General features: G+C 36.9%; 2 protein-coding genes across 3 annotated transcripts; both read right to left on the bottom strand.

The window, feature by feature from the left end:
* Positions 1-1,165: 1,165 nt before the first annotated feature.
* On the bottom strand, positions 1,166-2,785 carry LOC142180725 (F-box protein SKIP19-like). Its single transcript, XM_075252789.1, has 4 exons — positions 2,772-2,785; positions 2,679-2,729; positions 1,612-1,757; positions 1,166-1,536 (listed from the first exon to the last, which is right to left on the bottom strand). Exons 1-4 carry the CDS (start codon positions 2,783-2,785, stop codon positions 1,166-1,168), a joined length of 582 nt encoding a protein of 193 aa, XP_075108890.1.
* A 12,549-nt stretch (positions 2,786-15,334) lies between these two features.
* Positions 15,335-20,606, bottom strand: LOC107794321 (putative F-box/LRR-repeat protein 9). 2 transcript variants are annotated; one of them, XR_001649910.2, is made up of 4 exons: positions 20,132-20,606; positions 18,355-18,950; positions 18,148-18,200; positions 15,335-16,599 (listed from the first exon to the last, which is right to left on the bottom strand). XR_001649910.2 is itself a non-coding variant. In XM_016616804.2 (3 exons), the coding sequence occupies exons 1-2, from the start codon at positions 20,488-20,490 to the stop codon at positions 18,383-18,385; spliced, it is 927 nt and encodes a 308-aa protein (XP_016472290.1). In that variant the 5' UTR covers positions 20,491-20,606; the 3' UTR covers positions 16,605-18,200; positions 18,355-18,382. The 2 variants fall into 2 exon arrangements, 1 of the variants encoding a protein (XP_016472290.1); XM_016616804.2 differs by lacking the exon at positions 15,335-16,599 and having other exon boundaries at positions 16,605-18,200.
* Positions 20,607-22,760: the final 2,154 nt, after the last annotated feature.

Raw genomic sequence — 22,760 nt, 5'->3', positions numbered from 1 at the left:
AAATAGGATTGCTATAGACATTATGCTTGGTAAAGAAGTTAAGTCACAACATTACATTTTTCAATCTTACGTTATCTTTTAATCAGAAGTTGCCAAAGAGACTAGTTGTACATTATTAGAAAGAGTTGTACATTATTAGAAAGAGTTGTACTTCGTTCAAATGTGAGTTAAAATCGGATCACTTAGAAGTCAACAACTATCTTGAATTTTACCCTCATATCCTCTTTGTATTGTTTGTTTGCCATATAATTGACTAACATGGTGTCTTGCAGTTTGGATATAAATAATTGGATATCCCATGCATCATTACAAATAAAGTTGATATAAGATACATAGCAAATTAGAAAAGTCTTGGCAAGCCCCCCTCCGGGGGTGGGGGGGGGGGGGGTCGGTCCGGAGAACCTTTGAGGCATGAACAAAACAAGGGCAAAAGTTATTAACAAACTTGTTTGGATGGCTGTTACATATCGTATTGTATTGTATCGTTTGATGAATATTTTAGATAAATTATATCATTTGTCATTATTTTATGATATCACGCACCAGTAATATGACAATATGAAGAATAAATTTACAATATTATATTAAAAAAATATTATGATACAAGGTACAATTATTATATAAAAAATAAGGTAAATGATGAAATAAGATTATTTAATAATGATGAAGGGTGAGATGAGAAAAAAGGACAAGGTAACGACGACACCACACCAAATCGATCATTACATAAAGTGGCACATTTCGTCGTTGCGTAACGGATTTAACGATACGATACAATAAAATTTAAGTAACAATCAAAACAAATATCGCATTTAAAGTAACAATATGATACAATACAATAGGTAACAATCATCCAAACAAGATGTAAGAAGTCACCTCAAATGCAAAAGGAAGAGGATTACTTTGGTCATTCTAATCACAATCAGCCGCAAACACAAAAACCTGCAAAATACCAAATGCAACCACCGAGAATGTTCTGTATCAAATAGCCATTTTGTCTTCTCCCCTTCCCTTTCTATTTACCGTGATGAACAGAACAAAAGAAAAGAAAGATGAAACAAAACTGGTACTAGAATATTTGGTTCTTACCATCAGTAATTTAAGGTTTGAATATGGCTTTCATAAAAGAAAACATTTTCATCAAGATACTTGCTGCTAAATGGACTTAGTCGTAGTAGCCATCATAATCATCATAGTCCTGATGGCCAAGGCTGGTATCAGATAACCAATGGAAGTCATCATCAGCAAAATCCCTAATTTGATATGGGTAGTTTTCATCAAGAGATGAACAATCACAAACTTGAGCATCGAATTCATAACCATAAGTGGAATCATGAGGGAGCTTTAGATCTATAATCTGTTGTTTACATCTTCCTCCTAAATCCCCTTCAAGATTGATATTAAAACAGTGGCGTATGTCGAGCGATTGAAGGTGAAGACAGCCATCAAGAATGGCATACAGGCCTTCATTTGTCAAGACATTTCCAAGAAGGGAAAGGTGCCTCAGTTTAGGCATATTTCTAGCAACAGCTAGAGCTACATCATTGCATTGATATCCTCAAAAACAGCAGGCATTCAAAGTAAATGAGTTCAGCAGAGGGCAAGATTGACCAATAACTTCTATATCATCTTTATTCATATCAGATAAGTATATGTGCAACTCCTCCAACAAAGGGAAGTTCTTAGCAGCTGCAGCCAAACATCCATCTTCTGTATAATAACACGTGACAAGTCTGAGATGTCTGAGCTTATTTGATCTGTTCAAAAGGGTTCCACATTTGATTACTTTAAGAGAACTTCTATTTAAGTGGAGGTAACAAAAAGTAAAGAGAAAAAATTACAATAAGACTAAAAGGTAAGCAACCACAAACAAGTTCTTTTGACATGAACACAAGATGTAAAGTCATGCTTTAAACACACATTCAATACGGTCACCCTTCTCTTTCCTTTCTTTCTTCCAAGTAAATCTGTATTTGTGAGCAAACAAGTTGCTGCTTCATCTGATCTCTTAGCATCAACTACATGCTAGCAATTCATCCAACATTATTCAATTCCTACTTCTGCCTGTCTAAAGTGATAATCAAAATTTTACTATTTTCTGCTTTGTTCTTTGTGTAAGGGAACAAAGAGGAGACATACCACTTCACTTTCATTATAGATAGGCGTGTGGCGCGTGTTACCAATAGCAGCAAACTAGTTCAGACTATAGATATTACCATCTCTTGTTTTTTTTTTTTTTTTTTTTTTTGAGATTGTAACATATGTATATTATGATAAAAACAGTACATAGGTTGTAGTGAAACCATATTTACAAGTTAATAGCCAAAAAAAAAAAAAAAATTGGTCCTCATGCCTAACAAGATTCTAGGACATCCATGATTGAAACTGTATCTTATGTGTAGATTTGTTTACACCAAAAGCAAAAAAGCTAAACACAATTAAGCTTGATCTTCCTCGAAACATCTTGAATACATGCTGGGATTGCTCTCCAATCTTACTAGGCATTATCCAAGCTATTCCCCTGAGGTTAATAAAGATCTTCCATAGCTGGTCAGTTATCTTACAATGTAAAAATAGATGGCTAACTGTCTCAACATCTTCTCCACATAAGTGACATTTCGAGAACAATTGAATCCCTCTCTTTATAAGAGTGCTAATAACCAAGAAAAACACGCTACCTTATAGGGAATCTTGGTTTTCCATATATGTTTCCAAGGCCAGCTGTTAATCTGCATGTTAGCTTGATTAAGTATCTTGTATGCTGCATTCACCTTATAAGTGCCATTGTTATGTCCCTACCACCTTATTGTGCCCACCCCACTCTGTAAACCTATGAATCTTTCCAGATGTTTGTAGAAGTCAATCATTCTGGCCACCTCTCAATCATTCAAGCTTCTTCTGAAAACAAGTGTCCATCCTTGAGGGGACCACATTTCAGCCACTGTGTTTTGTTGATGTTGTGCTAGAACATATATATCGGGGAAGGGGTCCTTTAAGCATCCATTCCCTTCCAGTTATCTTTACAGAAGGAGGTTTTATTGCCATCTTGCACTTTAATGGATGAGTGGTTCTTTAGAATAGGCCAGAGTGACCTGATGGATCTCCATAAGCTAACTCCAAATGTTGTATTTACATCCTTTGTTATCCATTTGTCTTCCTCGCCATATTTGGCTTTGATCACATTACCCCATATGGCTTGGGGTTCTTGAGAATATCTCCATAACCATTTCATCTTGAGAGCCTTGCTATGATCCTTCAAATTCCTAATGCCTAGTCCACCATGAGCTCTCCCAACTATAAGAGATTTACACTTGACCAAGTGAAAACCCCTTTTTTCTTCGTTCCCTTGCCACAAAAAGGTCCTTCGTAGTTTGTCCAATTTCTGTATGACTCCTGTCGGAATAGCAAAAAGAGACATTATATATGTTGGTAGTGCATCTAAGACTAAGTTGATAAGGATAAATCTTCCTCCCATTAATAGGTACTGGGATTTCCATCTGGCGAGCTTCTTCTCACACTTTTCAATAACATTGTTCCATATCTCTTTGGATTTAGATTTGGCACCCAAAGGCATGCCAAGATAAGACGGTAGGTAGTGTTTCTACTTCACCTCCCAAGATTAGTGCCAGTTGTTCCATGTTAAGTGTTTCGGGTCAACATTGAATCTTAACTCAAGCATCCATCCACCATTGGATGGCCAGTTGGATCGGTTCAATGACATGTTGGAGGAATATCTCCGCTACTTTGTAACCGGATCACTGAAGCTTTTGGATGCTACTCAACTTGGTTTCAATTCTCAAAAGAGCCATCATACAAATAAAAGCACTTTTGAAATTGTTACCGGAAAACCGATTCTCCCGCAAACGGTGAATGCATCAACCATGTCGAAATCTCCTCGAACTGCCAATTTCTCCACGGAATGGGAGCACAATATGGGGATAGTGCGGTCTCGTCAAAGCCCAAGAGCAGGCAAAAATTCACCGATCAAAATCTTTGCTTTGTCGAACATCAAGCAGGAGACAAAGTGATGCTAAACAGGTACTTGTTTGCAGAGAGGACCCATGACCCTCGCCTGCTGCAAAAACACATTGTCCATCGAAAGACGCATTGGGAAATCCACATACCAAGTGAAGACTCCATCCTGGTAGAAGATCCATCCAGTCATCCATGTCAGCCGCCTGAAATCATTACATCATTTCTAACTCAAAACACAGAGGGGAACAGACCTCAAAGCCAACATTAACATGATCAATCATCACCATGCAGGTAAGGCTCCGAGGACGTCACCAACTCAGATGGGGGAGAATGCCATGGGCTGCTTTCCAGCCACGCCCCATGACCCCTTGGACGCGCCTCATGGAGTCCTAGCAAGCCTTCCAATGCCTAGTGCCATAGTCGGCCCCGTGGTCTCGGCAGCGCCAAGTGACAAGCGCGCATGTGCCTCTGTAACCCCACCGATAACTCTCGCCAGCGCCCAGCTGCAGGCTCATTCCAACAGCGTCTCGCGCACAGACCCCGATACCAAGCACCAGCGCCCAGCCGCAGGCAAATACAACAAGTCTCGCACGCACTAACAGCACACCGCGCACAGACCCTGACCTGTAAGACAAAGTTGCTGCCCTCAGACTTGTTTCTACCTTGTAGTAAACTAAGTTTTTCCTTGTAATTATAGAGTAGTTTCATTTCATTTTCATTCGGTATATTTCTCTAGCTTAGCTAGGTCAAGTCATGTAACTTTTGTTTATTTTTTTAAGCATTATTAGGGGGATCAAGCAATCAAACATTTTCAAGCAATCATTCCTCTGTACTGGTGTCTTTCCCCTTCAACACTAGGGGCGGCAAATGGGCGGATTGGGCTTAATTTAAATGGGTCAAAATAGGTTGAATCAATAAATGAGTCATTACCCAACCCAACCCAAACTTTACTTGGGCTGAAATGGGTTAGGTCAAGATGGGCTAAACAATAGGCTATAGCCCAACCCGCCCAGCTTGACCCATTAATGGAATTATTAATTATCTTTGATGTTCAAGTAATCACATTTCACAATAATGTGCACAACGATTGGAAATCAAACTTGATTGATAACTATTGTACATGTTTTGTATAAAATTATTTCATGCATTATACTATTAGTCCCAGTAATTATTTTAATAGTTATATAAATTCATTTTGATAGGGATATAGTAATTTAACTTAATTAAACACTAGTAATGGGACGTTCAGATTTGATACCGATTTGTAATTATGTTCATTATACTAGTTTTGCAGATTAAAGAATTCAGGTATAATATTGTTGCAGCCAAATTGATTTTTAATTGTTAGCTTTATATTTTATTTTTTTTACACCAAAGATAAATAATAATATATACGTGCTGTCAAATGCTTGTGTGCATGAGCAAAAGTAAATTTCTCTCTCTGATGTCAATCTAGATAGAAAGAAAAGTATGAAAAAAGAACAAATATTTAATTTATATAACTTAAAATAGAAGATTTTATTTAAAAAGGGAATATACCAAAAGTTGAATGGCAAGTACTATTTCCATTTTCAAATCCTTGTGATATCCTCTTTACTGCCGCAAATGAATGTCCTCACTCCTCAATTTAAAGCGTTAATGGGCTGAAGGCTTGAAGCTGGAGAAGTTTGACGGGTTGAGTTTGGGCAGTTTCACGGGCTGAACTGGGCTATTGTGTTTGCACGGGTTAAAATGGTTGGGCTCAAAATTGGCCCATCAGAATTATATGTGTCACCCAACCCGTTAAATATTGGCCGGGTTGGGCAGGTTAAATGGGCTTGGGCCATTTTTGCCAGCACTACTCAACACCACACCGCATCATTTTGTAATAGCTTTCAATCATCAATACAATTATCAGCTTTCATTCACAATTTCTCATTTCAGTTCTCTCAATTGCTCACGACATTGGTTTTCCCGTACGGCACTGACATCGGTTGTTTAGCTTTACGTTGCCCTTCCAAGGAACATCAAGAAGGCGTCGCATAACAGTTTGAGCCAAGCGGAGGTGAATTGTAAAGGAAAAGTTATTTTAGAGTGTTGATTTACGGCTTTTGGGGTAAGAATCTTGCTTAATATTATGTGGGGTTTGGACATAAAAAATGTAAAATTTCGGCAAAAAGTGATAAAAAATTTCAAGTGAAAAAAAAATTCAAGTGAAAATGGTTCGGTACGCCCCTACATGGATTATAATATAGGAATTAGTAATGCATAAATTAATAATACCCCTAAACCCTAAACCCTACGTGGAGAGTTTCTTAATTGTTTACACTTACCCCTTCACGTTGGGTCCCTTAGACCCAATCATTATTGATTTCTGCAATAAGTGGCCACCGAATATGCATATTAATTTTATATATAGTAATACTAATTGATTTCTGCGAGAAGTGGTCAACGTTTTGAGCAAATGGACTTGGATCAGCGTTCTGACAGTCTCGGTAGGTCCGTACGTGATTTGGGACTTGGGCATATGCCCGAAATTGAATTCGGAGGTCATTGGCTACAACCGTTTGTCTGCCTTCGGAGTGTGAAGCAAAGGCAGGATCGAGAGGTACCGCTTGAGTTCCTCCAAGGCTTGTTGGCACTCCGGGGTCCACGAAGCTAACGACAAAAGGTGGAGACCTACAACTCCAAGGTCGACCAAATACCAGGAGAACCACCGACACACCTTTCCATACTTTGTATCTGGAATACTTCAGTAGCAACCTTGTTTGTAACCGAAGTAAATGGTATTCAAGCATTTTCATTAAGGTGCGAGTGACAAAAATGATATCGAACTCTGTGAGCAGAATTTGCCATTTTGCGAGCCTGCCAGTGGGCAAGTACCTAAGTAACACCACAAACGAACGACCAATAATGAAAGAAGATTAATAAGGTAAGTATATCATAAGTAGATTCTATCTCTAGGTTGGAATCGGAGAAGAACCAAGCAGCGGCGGCTAGGGTTTCTCAGAGATGAGAGCTATTACAGAATTAATTTGTGGAATTAATGGTTGCAAACATTAGTTCATACCTATTTGACTTAGTCTTTAATTGAGAAAGAGGGACTTATTCTAAGATAACTTGGCTAACAAGAAATTGGGTCAATCGAGAGATTGATGATCCCAATTAAAGGGTTCAACTTAAAATGTCCAATTCGTCTAAGGTTGGGCCGGTCATTAACCTGACCTACCCATTTTGTTGAACTCATCCCATCTTTACCCAACCCATCTTAACCCATCTAAAGTTGGGTTGATTTTTAACCCAAATTGATACAAATGCGGGCCAGTGACCGCAAGTGCAAAAGTTCTGCCGGGAAGAACCTTCATTTAAGTCTGGGACTCAACCATTTTGGGTCATTCTCGTAAGAAAAGAGTTTCCGTTTTGTGGTCATTTATCAAAGGAAAATACTCTTCTTTTTTTGTCCCAATTAATGTTTTAAAAGGCATGGACATAAGGCGAGGCATAAGTAGTGAGGTGCGGGGCATAAACTCCATGAATATGTAATCTTCAATATTATATAAATTACAATAAAATAAAAAATTAAAACAAAATTGTAGAAAAATCAAGAAAATTATAAAATTAGTAGGAAAATGTAAATATCTGTATAAACATGCTAAATGTGCTTACACATTAAATTTTTATTTTCCTTACTTGGAAAAGTAAAAGACATGAGATGCATTACTACTATAACATGACTATGGAACATAATTAGAGTTGTAAAAATCATACTCTAGTTCCTAATAATTTAAAAAATAAAAATAGTAATGATATAGAGCAGTGTTTTGGAGAGCGAGAAGCGGAAAAAAGCGAGGAGGTCTCGCTTCACCGAATCGAGAAGCGCAAAGCGAAGCGCACGCTTTTTTCATGTGAAGCGCAGTCTAACACATAAATAAAAAAAATTAAATAGGCATAGATAAATGACCAAGAAGTCAATAAAAATAACATATTAAGCAATTATTTCAATTCTTAAATCAAGAAGTAAATAATAGATACTAAAACTAGATAGTCAATAATCCTCAAAAAATGAGATTACAATCAACAACCAAAAAAAAACAACAAAATAAAACAAAACTGTCAAACAGTGAACATATAATGGTGACCAGTGAAAACATAACAGATAACGACAAATAACAGAAGAGAGAACAGTGAAAAGTGGAAAATAACATAAATTAAGAAAAAGCAGAGCAAAAGCATAAAGTAGAAAACAAGGCTCAATAGAGAGATAAGTTCTGAGAAGAAATAGAAAAGAAGAAGAGAGTAGAGGAGAGCAGTGAACAGTGAAGAAAGAGAAATTAAAAAAAAACAGAAGAAGAGAAATACAAACTGAAAAAAATTGAAAAGAAGAAGAGCATCTAGTAAAGGCCAATTCGGTAGGAGAAACCATGAAGAGACAATGTCTTATATGTCCTAAGAGTGCCAAAGGATCAAGCAAGGACTTGGGAGGCACCCAAAGGTCTACCATGTGGTCGACAGTCCCGTGTGTTCTAGGAGTGTCAGTGCCACATGTTATCGAGCTATAATTGGAATCCTGGGATATCAGGTGAGAGCACATCTCCTAAGGTGTTGAAGAATATGCTTACCAAATTTGGCGTCTTTTCGAGATCGTTACCTATGGGCTTGACTTGGCAAAGGAGCAGTGGCATTGTCGTAATTAGATGGAGCTTTCGAAGGGAATATCTCTTTCCACGAGTATGGGAATGGGATGAAACTTATCGGAGATTGTTTGGTGTCTTTCCAAGATTATTTACCTAAAGCTTCAGCCAACTCCCCATAATTAAAATCCAACAACTATTAGTATGGAAATAATCTAATAAATACCGCCCTTTATATCGGTGTTGTTTGTTACAATGTTCATTGTAGATATCTTGAATCATGTGCTTAGTACTATCAAATACAAAAGACGAATAAAAAAGTGCCAAGGTTATTAGAGCTTTAAGTGGAAAGAGCAAATAAAGCTCGGACTTTAATAAAGAAAGGCACAAATGAACGTGCGCCGATCGTGGGGAAGAGAGCTCACGTACCTTCACAGAAGGCATTAATGGCACAGGTTACATCCTCGCAAGCTCCACAAGGTCAAAAAATAACATTAGGCTCCCAAATTGAAACAGTTGAGGCTCAACCTAATTTGAGATCCAATGAAACAGTAACTCATGAAATTGAAGAATCTCGAGCTCAAAAGCTCTTAGCACAGAAACAATGAAGTGAAATTGTGAGTGCATCAGTCCAATTTGATGAAGGAAGCAACCGGAGAAAGTCATGGGCAGATAAAGTTGAGGAGGAAGAGAAATCGAGAGTAAAACCTACCATATGGGATAGCTTTGATATCTCAAAAATTTCAAATGCAGGATTCAAATTGGAATATGTTCCATCAACAAAGCAAGGTGAGGATTCAATTATTGCTATTGAATTGGATAATTTTGCCTCTAAAATTGAGTATTGGAAGTCTGCGGGTGGTCTACTATGTGCTAGGAGCCCACCCTCTATTTGTTGTAATTAAAGGGAATATATAGAAACTATGGGCTAAACACGGACCGAATAAGATTTTAATGTTAAAGAATAGCATAATCCTGGTACGATTCGACAATAAGCCTTTTATTGTCAAAGCCTGGTCTCCAGAGATGGAATTTAACAGAGAAGAACTTCTCTTAGTTCCAATTTGGGTGAAATTCCCTGAGCTTGACTTCAAATATTGGAGTCCTAAGGGGCCAAGTAAAATTGGTAGTCTTGTGGGGAAGCCTCTAATGGCTGATCACAACACTGAGAAGAAAATTGGACTTAACTTCGCAAGACTTCTGGCGGAAGTTGACATGAGAGCAACGTTGCTAGAAGTGGTCTTCTTTAGGAATGAAAGAGGGACTAAGATAGAGAAAAAGGTGATGTATGATTGGAAACCAACACTGTGTGGCTACTGTAAGAAATATGGTCATGCAGATGATATTTGTAGAAAGAAGAACCCTCCTAAACCTGTCCAAAAGGAACAAGAGAAGACTCAAAACACAAATGAGGAACATGAACAGATGGGAAAGCAAAATTCCCCTTGTGTTGAAATACCAGTACACAGTTACCGAAGGATGAAGGAACTGAGAAATCGAAGGCACAAACAGCAAGTACATCAAGATGGATTACTCCAATGAAAACAGGAAAGGCCGGCCAGAAGCAAAACCAACAAGTAATGAACAAGAACTCATTCCAAGTCTTGAATGCACCTGGTAAAAGTGTAACAGTGCTGGAAGTGGAGGCAAATGTGGGAGGTCGACCTACCCCTCCACTTGGGGATGGTTAACTTAATTGTTTGGAATGTGAGAGGGCTGAATGGCCCCAATAAGCAGGAGGAGGTTAAACTCCTCTGCAATAATGAAGAAGTGGGCCTGATAGGCTTGCTTGAAAATAAAGTGAGGAAGGAAAAGTTTGATCAAGTTGCAACCAAATTGTTTAATGGTTGGAGTCATCTAACTAATTTGGAAACTCATCACAATGGGAGAATATTGATTGCATGGAGGCCAGATTACTACACTGTAGTTCCAATGAGAATTACTGCTTAGGCGATTACTTTTGAAGTCATCTATATTCCATTACAATTGAGGTTTCAGCTATCAGTAGTGTATGCTTTCAACTCCAGAGAAGATAGGAGATCATTATGGCAAGAACTAGCATATCAAAACAATGATTGCATACTACCATGGATGGTCCTAGGAGACTTCAACTCAATTTTCTCTGTGGAATATAGGCTGGGGGTAATCCGGTGTCATGGGCTGAAATAATGGACTTCAAACAATGTGTAGAGGATTGTGGATTGATAGAATTTCCTCATCAAGGCAATAAGTATACATGGAATGACAGGCATCGTGACCAGAGAATCTATTCCAAAATAGACTGGCATTCATAAATAGTGAATGGCTTGACTTAATGCCTAATTGTGAGGCCAAATTCCTGCCAAAAGGGATAAGTGACTATTGTCCACAGAAGATTAGTATGGAAGAGGAGAGACAACGAACCAGAAAAGCATTCAAATTTTGTAATGTTTGGACCAAGTACCCTCAGTTTATGGAGCTAGTTCAACAGGGATGGACTATTCCAATAGAAGGTTGTAAAAATGTTTCGAATTGTGAAGAAATTAAAACTACTAAAGAAGAACTTGAGGATTCTCAATACAAACCATTTCAAGACTATTGAGGATGAAGTCAAAGAAGATAGGATGGAACTACAGCAGGTACAACAAATACTACAAGTTAATCCTATGGACTCAAAACTTCAATTCGGAGAAAAGGCACTATATCAAAAGTTCAGGAATTCATCCTACCTAGCTGAGATGTATTTGCAACAAAAGAGTAAGGCAACCTAGGTTCAACTTGGTGATAACAACACAAGTTACTTTCGCTCAGTTATTAAGCACAGGAAACTCAAGCAGGCAGTGACTCAACTGAAGAAGGAACACAAGGAGAATGAGAGCATAATCCAAACACGATAGCACAATTGTTTGTAGAGTATTATGAAGGCTTACTGGGTCATACAAATACTTCCAGAATACATGCATTCAGGAGTATGCTGAATAGAGGGCCTATCCTCAACGTGGACCAACAAGTTGACTTACTGAAACTATTTGCTAGCAAGGATGTAAAAGAAGCAATCTTCCAAATTGATTGTAACAAGAGCCCAGGTCCAGATGGATATGGGAGTGGTTTTTTCAAAGCTGCTTCGCCTTGGACAGGATATGAGAGAGGATGTGCTGGACTTCTTCCAAAATGGCAAATTACTCGGACAGATTAATTCGACCATCATTGCATTGATTCCAAAAGTGGATGCACCTGAATATGCTAATCAATTCAGACCTATTTCATGTTGTAATGTTATCTACAAGTGTATATCCAAACTGATATGCAGCAGACTGAAGCATGCAATTACACACATTGTAGCTGACAATCGATCAGCCTTTGTTCAGGGGAGATCTATGATGCATAATGTGCTCATTTGTCATGACATATTGAGACATTACAATAGAAGAACCACACCTAGATGCCTCATGAAGATAGACCTCAAGAAAGCATATGATATGGTGAACTGGGATTTTCTGGAAGTACTCAAGGGATTTGGATTTCCTACCAAATTTATCCAGCTACTAATGGTGTGTGTCAGTCACCAAAGTTCTCCATAAATGTAAATAGTGAAAGTTATGGCTACTTTACAGGAAAAAAGGGTTTGAGACAGGGTGACCCTATTTCTCCTCTATTGTTTGTTCTGGCAATGGAGTATTTATCCAGATTGCTCAAGTGTGTAATCTCCTTGCCATATTTCAGATTTTATCCAACGTGCAAACAACTGAAGTTAACTCATTTGATCTTTGCTGATGATCTGATGATTTTTTGTAAAGCTGGTCAAGATTCAATCTCTAGAGTAATGGAAGCATTAGCTCATTTCACTAATGCTTCAGGTCTGGTAGCAAATATGGAGAAATCTAGTGTATTCTTGGTTGGCATTGATGGCCATGTCAAGGAACAAATACTAGCAATGACTGGGTTCTCTGAAGGTACTTTCCCTATCAGGTACTTAGGCTCTCCTAAGAAGTGGAACAAACACGATTACCAGCAGTTGATTGAAAAGATAACCTACAGGATAAAGTTCTCATACTCAAGGCAACTTTCATATGCAGCGAGACTGCAAATTGTGAATGCAGTACCGTATTCCATACATAGCTTCTGGGGAGCGGTATTCATCTTACCACAGAGTGTCGTACAGGAAGTGGACAAGATATGCAAAAAGTATTAATGGGTATCCACAGAAGGCAAGAGGAAGATTTCATTAGTTGCTTGGGATAAGATTTGTCTTCCTAAAAACCCTCAGGGGTTGGCCTGGTGGCAATTGACTTGAGCCTTGGGGTTTTGCCCCCTTTCAAGGTCTCAAGTTCGAAACCCACTGGGTGCAAACAATTTCTGAGGGCCATCGGACTGGGTAAAACCTGAATTAACCGTGGTGCACTTGCGGGAAACTTCTTGCCGAGGGCCTGTGCACCCCCAGGATTAGTCGGGGCTCGAAGAGACTTGGACACCTGGTGCAAATCAAAAAAAAAAAAGATTTGTCTTCCTAAAAAAGTAGGAGGCTTAAACGTCAAAGGATGCAGAAACTGGAATACTGCTTCAATGGGCAAATTGCTATGGCAACTTGTGGAAAATAAACACACCCTTTGGGTGAAATGGGTAAATGGAATTTATATGAAAGGGGATACTAATATAAGGTCACATAAAGCACCTCAAGATAGTAGTTGGTATTGGAGAAAACTAAATGGTATGAAGGAGGGGATGCATGCATGGTATCATCAGGATAAATATACTCTTACAGAAGGAGGGGACTACTCAATCACTAGTAGTTACATTGCACTACTTGGACCAAAGAGCAGATTAAACACAACCGAACTGTTGTGGAGTAAAATGGTAATGCCAAGGCATAGATTTATACTATGGCTAGCTAACCAACACAGATTGTTAACAAAAGATCGACCGCTCAAGTTGCATATTTAACTGGAGGATATGCAATGTCACCTATATGATAATCAGATCACAGAGACATCCCAACACCCATTTGGAGAGTGTAATTGGACAGCAGCAGTAAGAGAACCACTCATGCAATGGGCTGGTATCCATATACAGTTTGGTGAGGTTCAACGAACTTTGGAAAGAATAAAGAGGCAACAATGGACAAGTCTGAAGAAGGAAGTGGTAGTGGCAATCCGGGGGGCTGTTGTGTATCATACTTGGAAGGCCAGAAATTGGAAGATGTTCATGGGAGTAAATGTACATGAAGATTGAGATAGCACAGATTAAACAAGAGATTAAAGAGAGGATAGGTATACTTAGGATGTCTAGAAAACGAGAAGAAGCAGAGATTTTTTGCACACTTTACTTTGTACTTAGTTGTAATTAGATGATTTTGTGAGGCTAACTCTCCCTGCAAACATTGGATTGGCAGTGGAAGTGAGTGCTCTTTAGGTGTTGCTAATTGTAGCTTATTTGTTATCAATAGTAATTTCACAGTTGTTACCAAAAAAAGGCACAAATGAAGCAAAAGATTAAGAGGAATATGTGTGATGCTGAAAAAATAACTATAAACACAGACAGCAAATTATATGGACACAAGAATTAAAAAAACTCAATTAAGTAAGCTTCTCATGTTATTGTTTCATGATGTCCCCATCAAGAAAGAGCCCATGGTTACATGAGCATGCTTTTGCATCATGGTACCTGCACTAAAATGCAGCTTACATGGCACCTAGTTTCTATTGGAACAGTTGGAGGGGGGGGGGGGGGTTACTATTTCGGCTTGAAGTGTAGTCCTGCTAATAGTCAATCGCTAGGTCAATTAATTCTATTAAGCTATGAGAAGTGAGGGGTTTTCGCTTAATTGGTGAAGTCATGCGCTTCAGAGAAATGTGAGCTTCAAACAGTGATGCGCACAATATTAATGATCCAAATGAGAATGTCTAACTTTGATGTAGCAACGAATGTTAGGTATAAGAGAACAGCTTAACAAGGGAAAACTAAAATGTAGCAACGATCACGCAATATACAATTCAACAACAAGGAAACACATACGAGTCAAATAATTCGAAATAATGCTATGTCAACTGAAATATAGGATATCTAATTTCTTTTAAGGTTGAGCAATTACGAAGGTTATTCAACAATTCAATTAAGGATAAACGGCAAAGAGATAATCGCAACCTTAATTAAGACAAAAAAATTATAAGATGAGATAATAATAATTTCAGATAAAGATAGGCAGTTATGAATAGATAGCATGGCAATAGGAGATGTACAAATCTTCAGTTAAGTCAAATAAGAGTCAAATAGGCAAGAGTGAATCATAAAACAATTAATTCCAAGTAAGCATATAGAGGTAAAACTAGTAAATAGGAAACTCAGTCGTATCAAGAACAACTTCATACTCAGTGAATATAAGGACCTAAGAACCCTAAAGGCCAACTTTCCACAAATAAGTCCAAGCACGCACTCGTCACCTCGCGTACACGAACTACAATCAACATAGAAGACTCAAATCCTAAGGGGAAATCCCTCACACAAAGTTAGGCAAGATACTTACCTCAAAGAAGACAAATTGATACTCTACAATGAACTTATCGGGTGAAAAGACCTCCGGATGGCTCAAATCTAACCAAAATAACTTCAAAACACAAATAAAACTCATGAGAAACTATTCTGAATCATAGTCTCAATATTTAACAAAATCCAAAAAATGATCCAAAAGTCGACCTCCATGCCCACACCTCGGAACCCGACAAATTTTATAAAACTCGAACATGCATTCCAATACGAGTTCAACCATACAAAAGTTATTAAATTTCGATACTATTTCACCCTTCAAATCATGATTTTTCATTTTGAAAACTTCCTTCCAAAATACAATATTTTCCTCAACTCAAAATACAAATTAAATGATAAAAATAAAGATAAAATCATGAAATATATTAAATTCTAGATGAAGAACACTTACCCAATCGATTTGCTTAAAAAACCCACAAAGAATCGCTCAAAATCGAGCTCTACAAGTCAAGATATGATAAAAATAGTCTAACCCTCGATTTGGAAATATATTTTACCTGCCCAGGTATTTATACATCACGGTCACGAAAGAAATGATGCGATCACGTAGAAGGAAAATGGCTACTGTCCGAAATGTGCTACGGATCGCAGAAGGGCTTATGCGATCGCGGAGTGAAGGAATTATCAGTTGCCCAAAGCCACACTTCGCGATCACAAAGCATTGCATTTAAGGAATAATTTGTTGCCCAAATGAAAGAACTATACGAACGCGGACAGAGAAGATACGAACGCAAAGAAGGTGTAAACAGACTTTCGCGATCGCGAACGAGGTCATGCGAACGCGATGAACAATTAATTCCTCCTCCAAAATTACTCTTCGCGAACGCGGAGGAGCAGACACGAACGCGAAGAAGAAAACCAGATGGCAAGTAACAACAGTTCAAAATAGGAGATAAATGGCCCGTAACCCACTCTGAACACACTCGAGGCCCCTGGGACCCCGTCTAAATACACAAACAAGTTCTATAACCTAATACGGACTTACTCGAGGTCTCAAATCACATCAAGCAACGTCCAAATCTTCCAACTTCTAAAACCCGTGCCGAAACCAATCAAACTAACCCGGAATGGCGCCAAATTTTGCGGACAAGTCCCAAATGACATAACTGAGCTGTTCCAACTCTTGGAATCACATTCCGACCCGGATATCACAAAAGTCAACTATGGGTCAAACTTCTCCATTTCCAACTTTCGCCGAAATGCTCCAAATCACCCTATGGACCCCTAAATCCGATTCTGCATGCGCGCCTAAGTCCAATTCTGGCATCATCCAAAACTCATTCCGGAGCCGTTTACCCAAAAGTCAAATTCCGATCAAATTCTCACCGCTTAAGCTTCCAAAACTAGACTCATTCTTCCAATTTGATTCTGAATCATCCGGTAACTGAATTCATCCATGCACGCAAGTCGATACACATAATATGAAGCTGTTGAAGACTTTACGCCGCCGAACGGAGCTTAAATTCTCAAAACAATCGGCCGATCGTTACAACATCTGAATACATAAATTATATTAATTAATAAACATATGAATACATTCTAAAATTGTATGAACTCAAATAAATATAAATACATCTAAATATAACAGAATACAAGCACTAGATTCAGGGTTTAGGCATTGAACGACTCCATCTCTTCAGTAACCTTGTAAGGATGAACTGATGGCTTCTCACGTGCAATAGGCATGTAAGCACCATGGACTTGAGTTGTCGTAGCCAATTCCTCGGGGGCAGAATCACCCGCCTTGACCTTGCGAGCGTGTCTTGGGATGACGACTAATTTGGCCTTGTAGGTCTTCAACCCAAAAACTTTAACACTTACCACAACTTTTTGGAGCAAAAAAATTGAAAATTGAGGGAGACAATGGCGTTGATAAAGGAGAGAGCTGGGGAGAGAAATTTGGAGCAAAAAATATTGAAAACGGTCATGGCAGCTGCTAGGTCTCCATGTCGCATAGAGAGAGGATATAGAGATCGTGGAGAGAGAAATAAGATACTATGTGGTGATTTTAGGAGAGAATAAACTGAAAGAATGAGAGAAAAATATTAGACACCGTATTTAATGAATTAATAATAGGAAGTGGCCTTAAATACATATTTTGCTATAAAATCTAAAATGTAGCTATAGAAAATAATAATTTAAAAGAGTTTTTATTTATAATAAATAAGGTATAAAGTTTTGCTATAAGAGGTAAAAATTCCTTAAAAATTCCATCCTCGCCGCGATCGCGCTTTCCATAAACAAGTTCAGGGAAAGATTTTAAGTCCAATATAATGATTAGGAAGAACCAAGTAACGCCATTCCAAGTAACGCCATTTGATTAGCTAGTTAATTGGAACACTGGAAATAATAATGGTTTTGTTTATGAAAAGCTCGACGGCGATTAGCTAATTTCCACATTATAAATGGCTACGAAGGCCCATTTCCACAATAATAATTAGTTGCACACTTATAGCTTGTTTGGCTAAGCTGGAAAAATCAACTTATTTTGAGAAGTGTTTTTTGGTGAAAACCAATTTGTGTTTGGCTAATTAATTTGAAAAGTATTTTTAAGCGGCAATTAATGTTTGACTAAGCTTTTAAAAAATGTTTTTAAATGTATTTCTCAAAAAAGTGCTTGTGGAAAAAAGTTACTTTTCTTTGCTTCTCCAAAACCGCTTCTGCTTCTACGCAAAAACACTTTTTTTTTCTTCTAAAAGCTTGGCCATACACTTGAACTTTAAAAAAAAAAACTTTTTTAAGAAAAAAGTGCTTTTCAGCTTGGGGAAGCTTGCCAAACAGGCTATTAGTCAGCGGCCAAGCTCCATTCTCTCAAGAGACACTTAAAAAGAAGAAGACACTGCTCTGAATACAACAGAAGTAGCTTTCGTACACAGGCTCAAAAAGGTAAGACATAAGATACATAGCAAACTTGAATAAGAAAGGGGAACAAAAGAAGGGCAAAAGTTATTTACATATCACCTCAAACGCAAAGGGAAGAGGATTACTTTGGTCATTCTAATTACAATCAGCAGCAAACTATGTACAAAACTAAATACATCACCTGTTACTGTTGCAAAAAGATGCCATGCATATAACCCAAAAGCAACCAAAAACCTGCAAAATACAAAATGCAACCACCAACAATGTCTCTATCAAATAGCCATTTTGTGATCTCCACTTCAATTCTCTTTCTATATCAGCAAAAACAAAACAAAACAAAAGAAAAGAAAGATGAAAGAAAGCAGGTATTAAAAGATTTCGTCCCTACCATCATAATTTTTGGTTTGAAAATGACATCAATATAAGTTACTCCAGTCATCAATGTCAAAGTAAACATCATCTTCATAACCATCATCAATGTCAAAGTAAACATCATCTTCATAACCATAATTAATGTCAAAGAAACCATAATCATAAGTTGAATCCTGAGGGAGCTTTAAATCTACAATCTGTTGCCTACATCTTCTTCCTAAATCCCCTTCAAGATTTAGATTATAACAGTAGCGCAAGTCAAGCAATTCAAGATGTGGACAGCCATCAAGAATGGCTTGCAGCCCTACATTTGTCAAGGTATTCTCAAGAAGCGAAAGGCGCTGCAATTTAGGCATACTTCTGGCAATAGCTAGAGCTTGATCATCGTCTTGAAATGATGGAAGTCCAAAGGTAACAGATACACTGGCATTCAATATAAATGACTTGAGCAGAGGGCAAGAACGACCAATAATTTCTATATCATCTTTAGTGATCACGGTGAAATGAATGTGCAACTCCTCCAACAACGGAAGGTTCTTGGCAATTGCAGCCAAACCTCCAGCTAAGTTACAATAACACTTGACAAGTCGGAGATGTCTGAGCTGACTTGATCTGTTAGAAAGAATAACAAATTGATTACATGCATTAAGAGAAGTCCTATTTCAAGGGTGGCAGCAAAAACAAATGAGCAATTACAAGAACACCCACAAGGGTAACAAATCGATTACTTTAAGGAAGTATGTTGTTAAACCATTACTATAACATGGGCCCAGATATACCATTCTTGGATAGAGAAGAGCACTGGAAGATCTTGGAAGTTACCTGAGACTGGTTAGTAGGCTAGATTATCTTATATGAGTAATTAAAACCAGATTTCATTTGCACTACTCATGGCCAATCAGTACAGTGGAACATGGTACTTGCACATTCTTAGGCATATCAAATAGTTTCACACCAAGGATTTTCGCAATATACCTATTTACAAGACTCACTTTCATAATATACTTAAATTTTGAAATTACATTAAATATCTCAAAAGTATTATAACTCTATACCTCCAAATCTTCTCACACATGTTTGGATGTAGCCTTTTTGGTTACGAGTTCAACTGAACCCATAACTTTCGACATGGACAATGAATTTAAATGTAAAAACATACTAAAATCACAATAAGCATTAAATTTGAACCCATAATTTTGATAGTACAATGTGTTCAATGTTAAAAATCTTAAAAGCTAAACCCATTAAATTTAAACTCTGGATTTGCCTTTGTTCGCACATGATATTCTGAATACCACAATATTTTAATTTGAAATGCAATCCAAATTGAATGTATATACCACAATATTCTAATGAAGAGTGCAATAATCAAGCCAAACATACCACAATATTCTAATTTGGAATACAATATTCAAACTAAACATACTATAATATTCTAATTTGGAATGTAGTATCCAAACCAAACATATCACAATATTCTAATAAAGAGTACAATATCCAAATCAAACATATTATAATATTCTAGTTTGGAATATAGTATTCAAACCAAATGTAACTTAAACTTAGAATCATCTAACTCCACGTACCTTTATATGGGAGTATTGTGCTTTTGTGTACATTTCAAGATAATTACTTGTTAGTTCAATTGATTAAGAAATCATTGATTAAATTTTCAATGTAATCAATTGATGACATTAATCGCCCAGAGGTGAGAAGCTAAGACAATCAAATTTGGACCATATCATAACCCATTTAACAGTTTAAAAAGCAATTTTAGGCCAACAAAAACGAACCTCTGAGCAATGTAGTCGAGCAAATCTTTGCTACCAAAATTGTCGATGTTAATTTTGAGTAACTGGCCCTGGCTACGCTCCACAGCAATCCGACATATCTGCTCCAAAACCCTAGGCGTCTTGAAACTAAAAACGTCATATTTCAAGTCAATAATAACATGCCACATAGCGGGGTCATGGCACACCTTCCACCACGTACTGCAAACTCTCTCTGCACTCTCCACTATCTCTATCGTTCCCAGCCGCTGCAGAATGTTTTCCGTGATTTCCCGTGGAAGCTCCACCCACGGCGGTGATGACGACGGTGGTGCAATTGAGGAAGAACATGATGGTTTCAGGATTTTCTGTCCTCTCGGCATTTTGCTTTTTCTTCGCGAAAATTAGAGTTTTGATTTTTCTGGATAGAGCAAAAGGAAAGAAGTGAAAGCGCCAATAAATTCAGTTCTCCAGACACACAGCCTTTTTGGGGTTGATAGGGAGTGGCGGTTTGATTATTTTTATTTAGTACTACGTAATATTTACTAGAGGAGGGATGGCCCAATTACAAAAATAATTTATTTAATTTTATTTCTCTAGTTATTTTGTAAAGATTACTTATATTAATTTAAATAATATATTTAAAGATAAAAATTTATATGGATCTTTATTGTTTTTCCGAGTTAACCATCTAATTTTAAATTTATTTTTGTTGGAATTAAACATCAGCAAAAAAAAATAAAAAGGTTTACAATATTTCATTAGCTTGCTTCTTTTTTTGTTTTTTATGTTTGTTTTTTCCTCATATTCTAATTTAAAATTTACAATAAATTTTTTTTGCAAAATAATAAGTAGGCTTGTTGGTAACACAAAAAAATTCATAGGCAACACATATTGATAATTTCTTAGTGAGTTAAATGTAAGAGAGGAAAAAAACCTAATTTATTTAAACCTCATTAATTTGTGAATAGCTAAAGAATTTGCACTTTTTCCGTTGATAATTCATTTGCTAATAGTTTTAAATAAGATAAGATGTCCTCTTCTAGCATAAGGAAAATTTACATTAAAAGTGGACCTGGAAATATAGAAACAAATATTTCTAAAAGAATACCAGCTCTACTCTTTCTTTTTAGAAACTTTTCTTATTAAGTGCTTGAATTGAAGATAATTATTTGAGCAATTGCACCTTAAAATATTTACTTGACCTTCAAAATAATTACGAAGATAGTAAAGCTATTATAGTTTGAATAGTAATATCGTGAGTTCTAATTTGAACCCATGTTATTTTCTAATCAGATTACTCTTTTCTTATATAATATATATATTCCAAAAACATAAATTTACTACTAATATTCTAATTTTCATTTTCCTTTTTCACATGAATTATCGTCATAGGATTTTCTTTTTTTCTTTTTCCTAATACTACAGTACTATGCTATTTTACAAATTTTACTATATTCTCTATTATTATTACCCCATTATTTTGTGTTTCCAATTAAAATGAAAGGTTAAAATATAAGTGTGTTGCAATGTCGCCAAAAGGAAAAACATGTGTACATATTGGCAGTCCACGTGGTAATTTTTGACTTAACATTACTAGGGGCGTACGCAAAATTTTTCGTAAGCGGTGTCAACAATTTTAAAAAGTGAATAAATAAACAAATATAACATAGATGTTATATTTAAAAAAAAGATTCAATTTATATCAATAAAACGCAATATATTATAATATTATAACTTTTCTCAACGAGTTTTTATTTTTTTTGAAAATTATTCATAAAGCGTCTATATATATATATATATATATAAGGCATCGCATCACACAATCTCTCATATTTAAATAAATTTCAAAGAACTTAAAATTTCTTTCATTGCGTAGATATGATTCGCCTCATTGATTCTTTATTCCAAGTTAAATAAAATCCAGATGATAAACTTGCTTAATTTTGAAAGTTAAAAGATTTTATCTTCAAGAAAAAAGAAAGAAAAAGATGTAGCAATACACATATAGGAGCTCCTGAGCTTTGAACCCCTTACCTACCCCGTTCATACTGGCTTCTTAGCCACTGGACCAAGATGCATTTCCTTTGCAATAATGTTCGTTTTTGTTATGAAATAAAGACTATAAAGTAAAGACAAGTATAGAAAGAAACTGATATATTATTCGAATTCAAACTGATGTACATAATGAACTGAAATCTCTTCTATTTATAGAAGAAAGGAAGCTGCTATGTAAGCTGCTACTACAAGCTGTTGTGTAAGCTGCTACTACAAGCTGCAGTGTAAGCTATTATAAGCTGTTGTGTAAGCTGCTACTACAAGCTGCAGTGTAAGCTATTATAAGCTGCTGTGTAAGCTGCTACTACAAGCTGTTGTGTAAGCTGCTACAAGCTGTTGTGTAAGCTGTTGTTGTACCAGCTATGGATAATCTTCTACTGAGAGCAATATTTATCCATAACGGAGTATTGAATGGATAAGCTTATTATACCCGGTATGGATAATCTTCTACCGGGGGTAATGTTTATCCATGACTGGGTACTGGAGTGATAAGCTTCTTCATGAAGCTTATTTCCATATAGTACTAAATAGATAAACATATTTACGGTAGAGTCCCATATGGATAAGCTTCTTCAGGAAGCTTATTTACAACGGA

Source organism: Nicotiana tabacum, chromosome 5 (assembly GCF_000715075.1).
Source record: "Nicotiana tabacum cultivar K326 chromosome 5, ASM71507v2, whole genome shotgun sequence".
Taxonomy (NCBI): domain Eukaryota; kingdom Viridiplantae; phylum Streptophyta; class Magnoliopsida; order Solanales; family Solanaceae; genus Nicotiana; species Nicotiana tabacum.
Note: the sequence above shows the minus strand (reverse complement) of the source record. Positions and strands in the feature narration are given on the sequence as shown.

Excerpts from the sequence above, each read along its gene's own strand:
- LOC142180725 (XM_075252789.1), bottom strand. Across the intron at positions 1,758-2,678 it reads AAACCAAGATTCCCTATAAG|ATCAAATAAGCTCAGACATC; the intron begins GTAGCGTGTTTT and ends CCTTTTGAACAG. Across the intron at positions 1,537-1,611 it reads AGATGATATAGAAGTTATTG|CTCTAGCTGTTGCTAGAAAT; the intron begins GTCAATCTTGCC and ends GCAATGATGTAG.
- LOC107794321 (XM_016616804.2), bottom strand. The coding sequence starts at position 20,490 with ATGCCGAGAGGACAGAAAATCCTGAAACCATCATGTTCTTCCTCAATT. Across the intron at positions 18,951-20,131 it reads CTCGACTACATTGCTCAGAG|ATCAAGTCAGCTCAGACATC; the intron begins GTTCGTTTTTGT and ends TCTTTCTAACAG.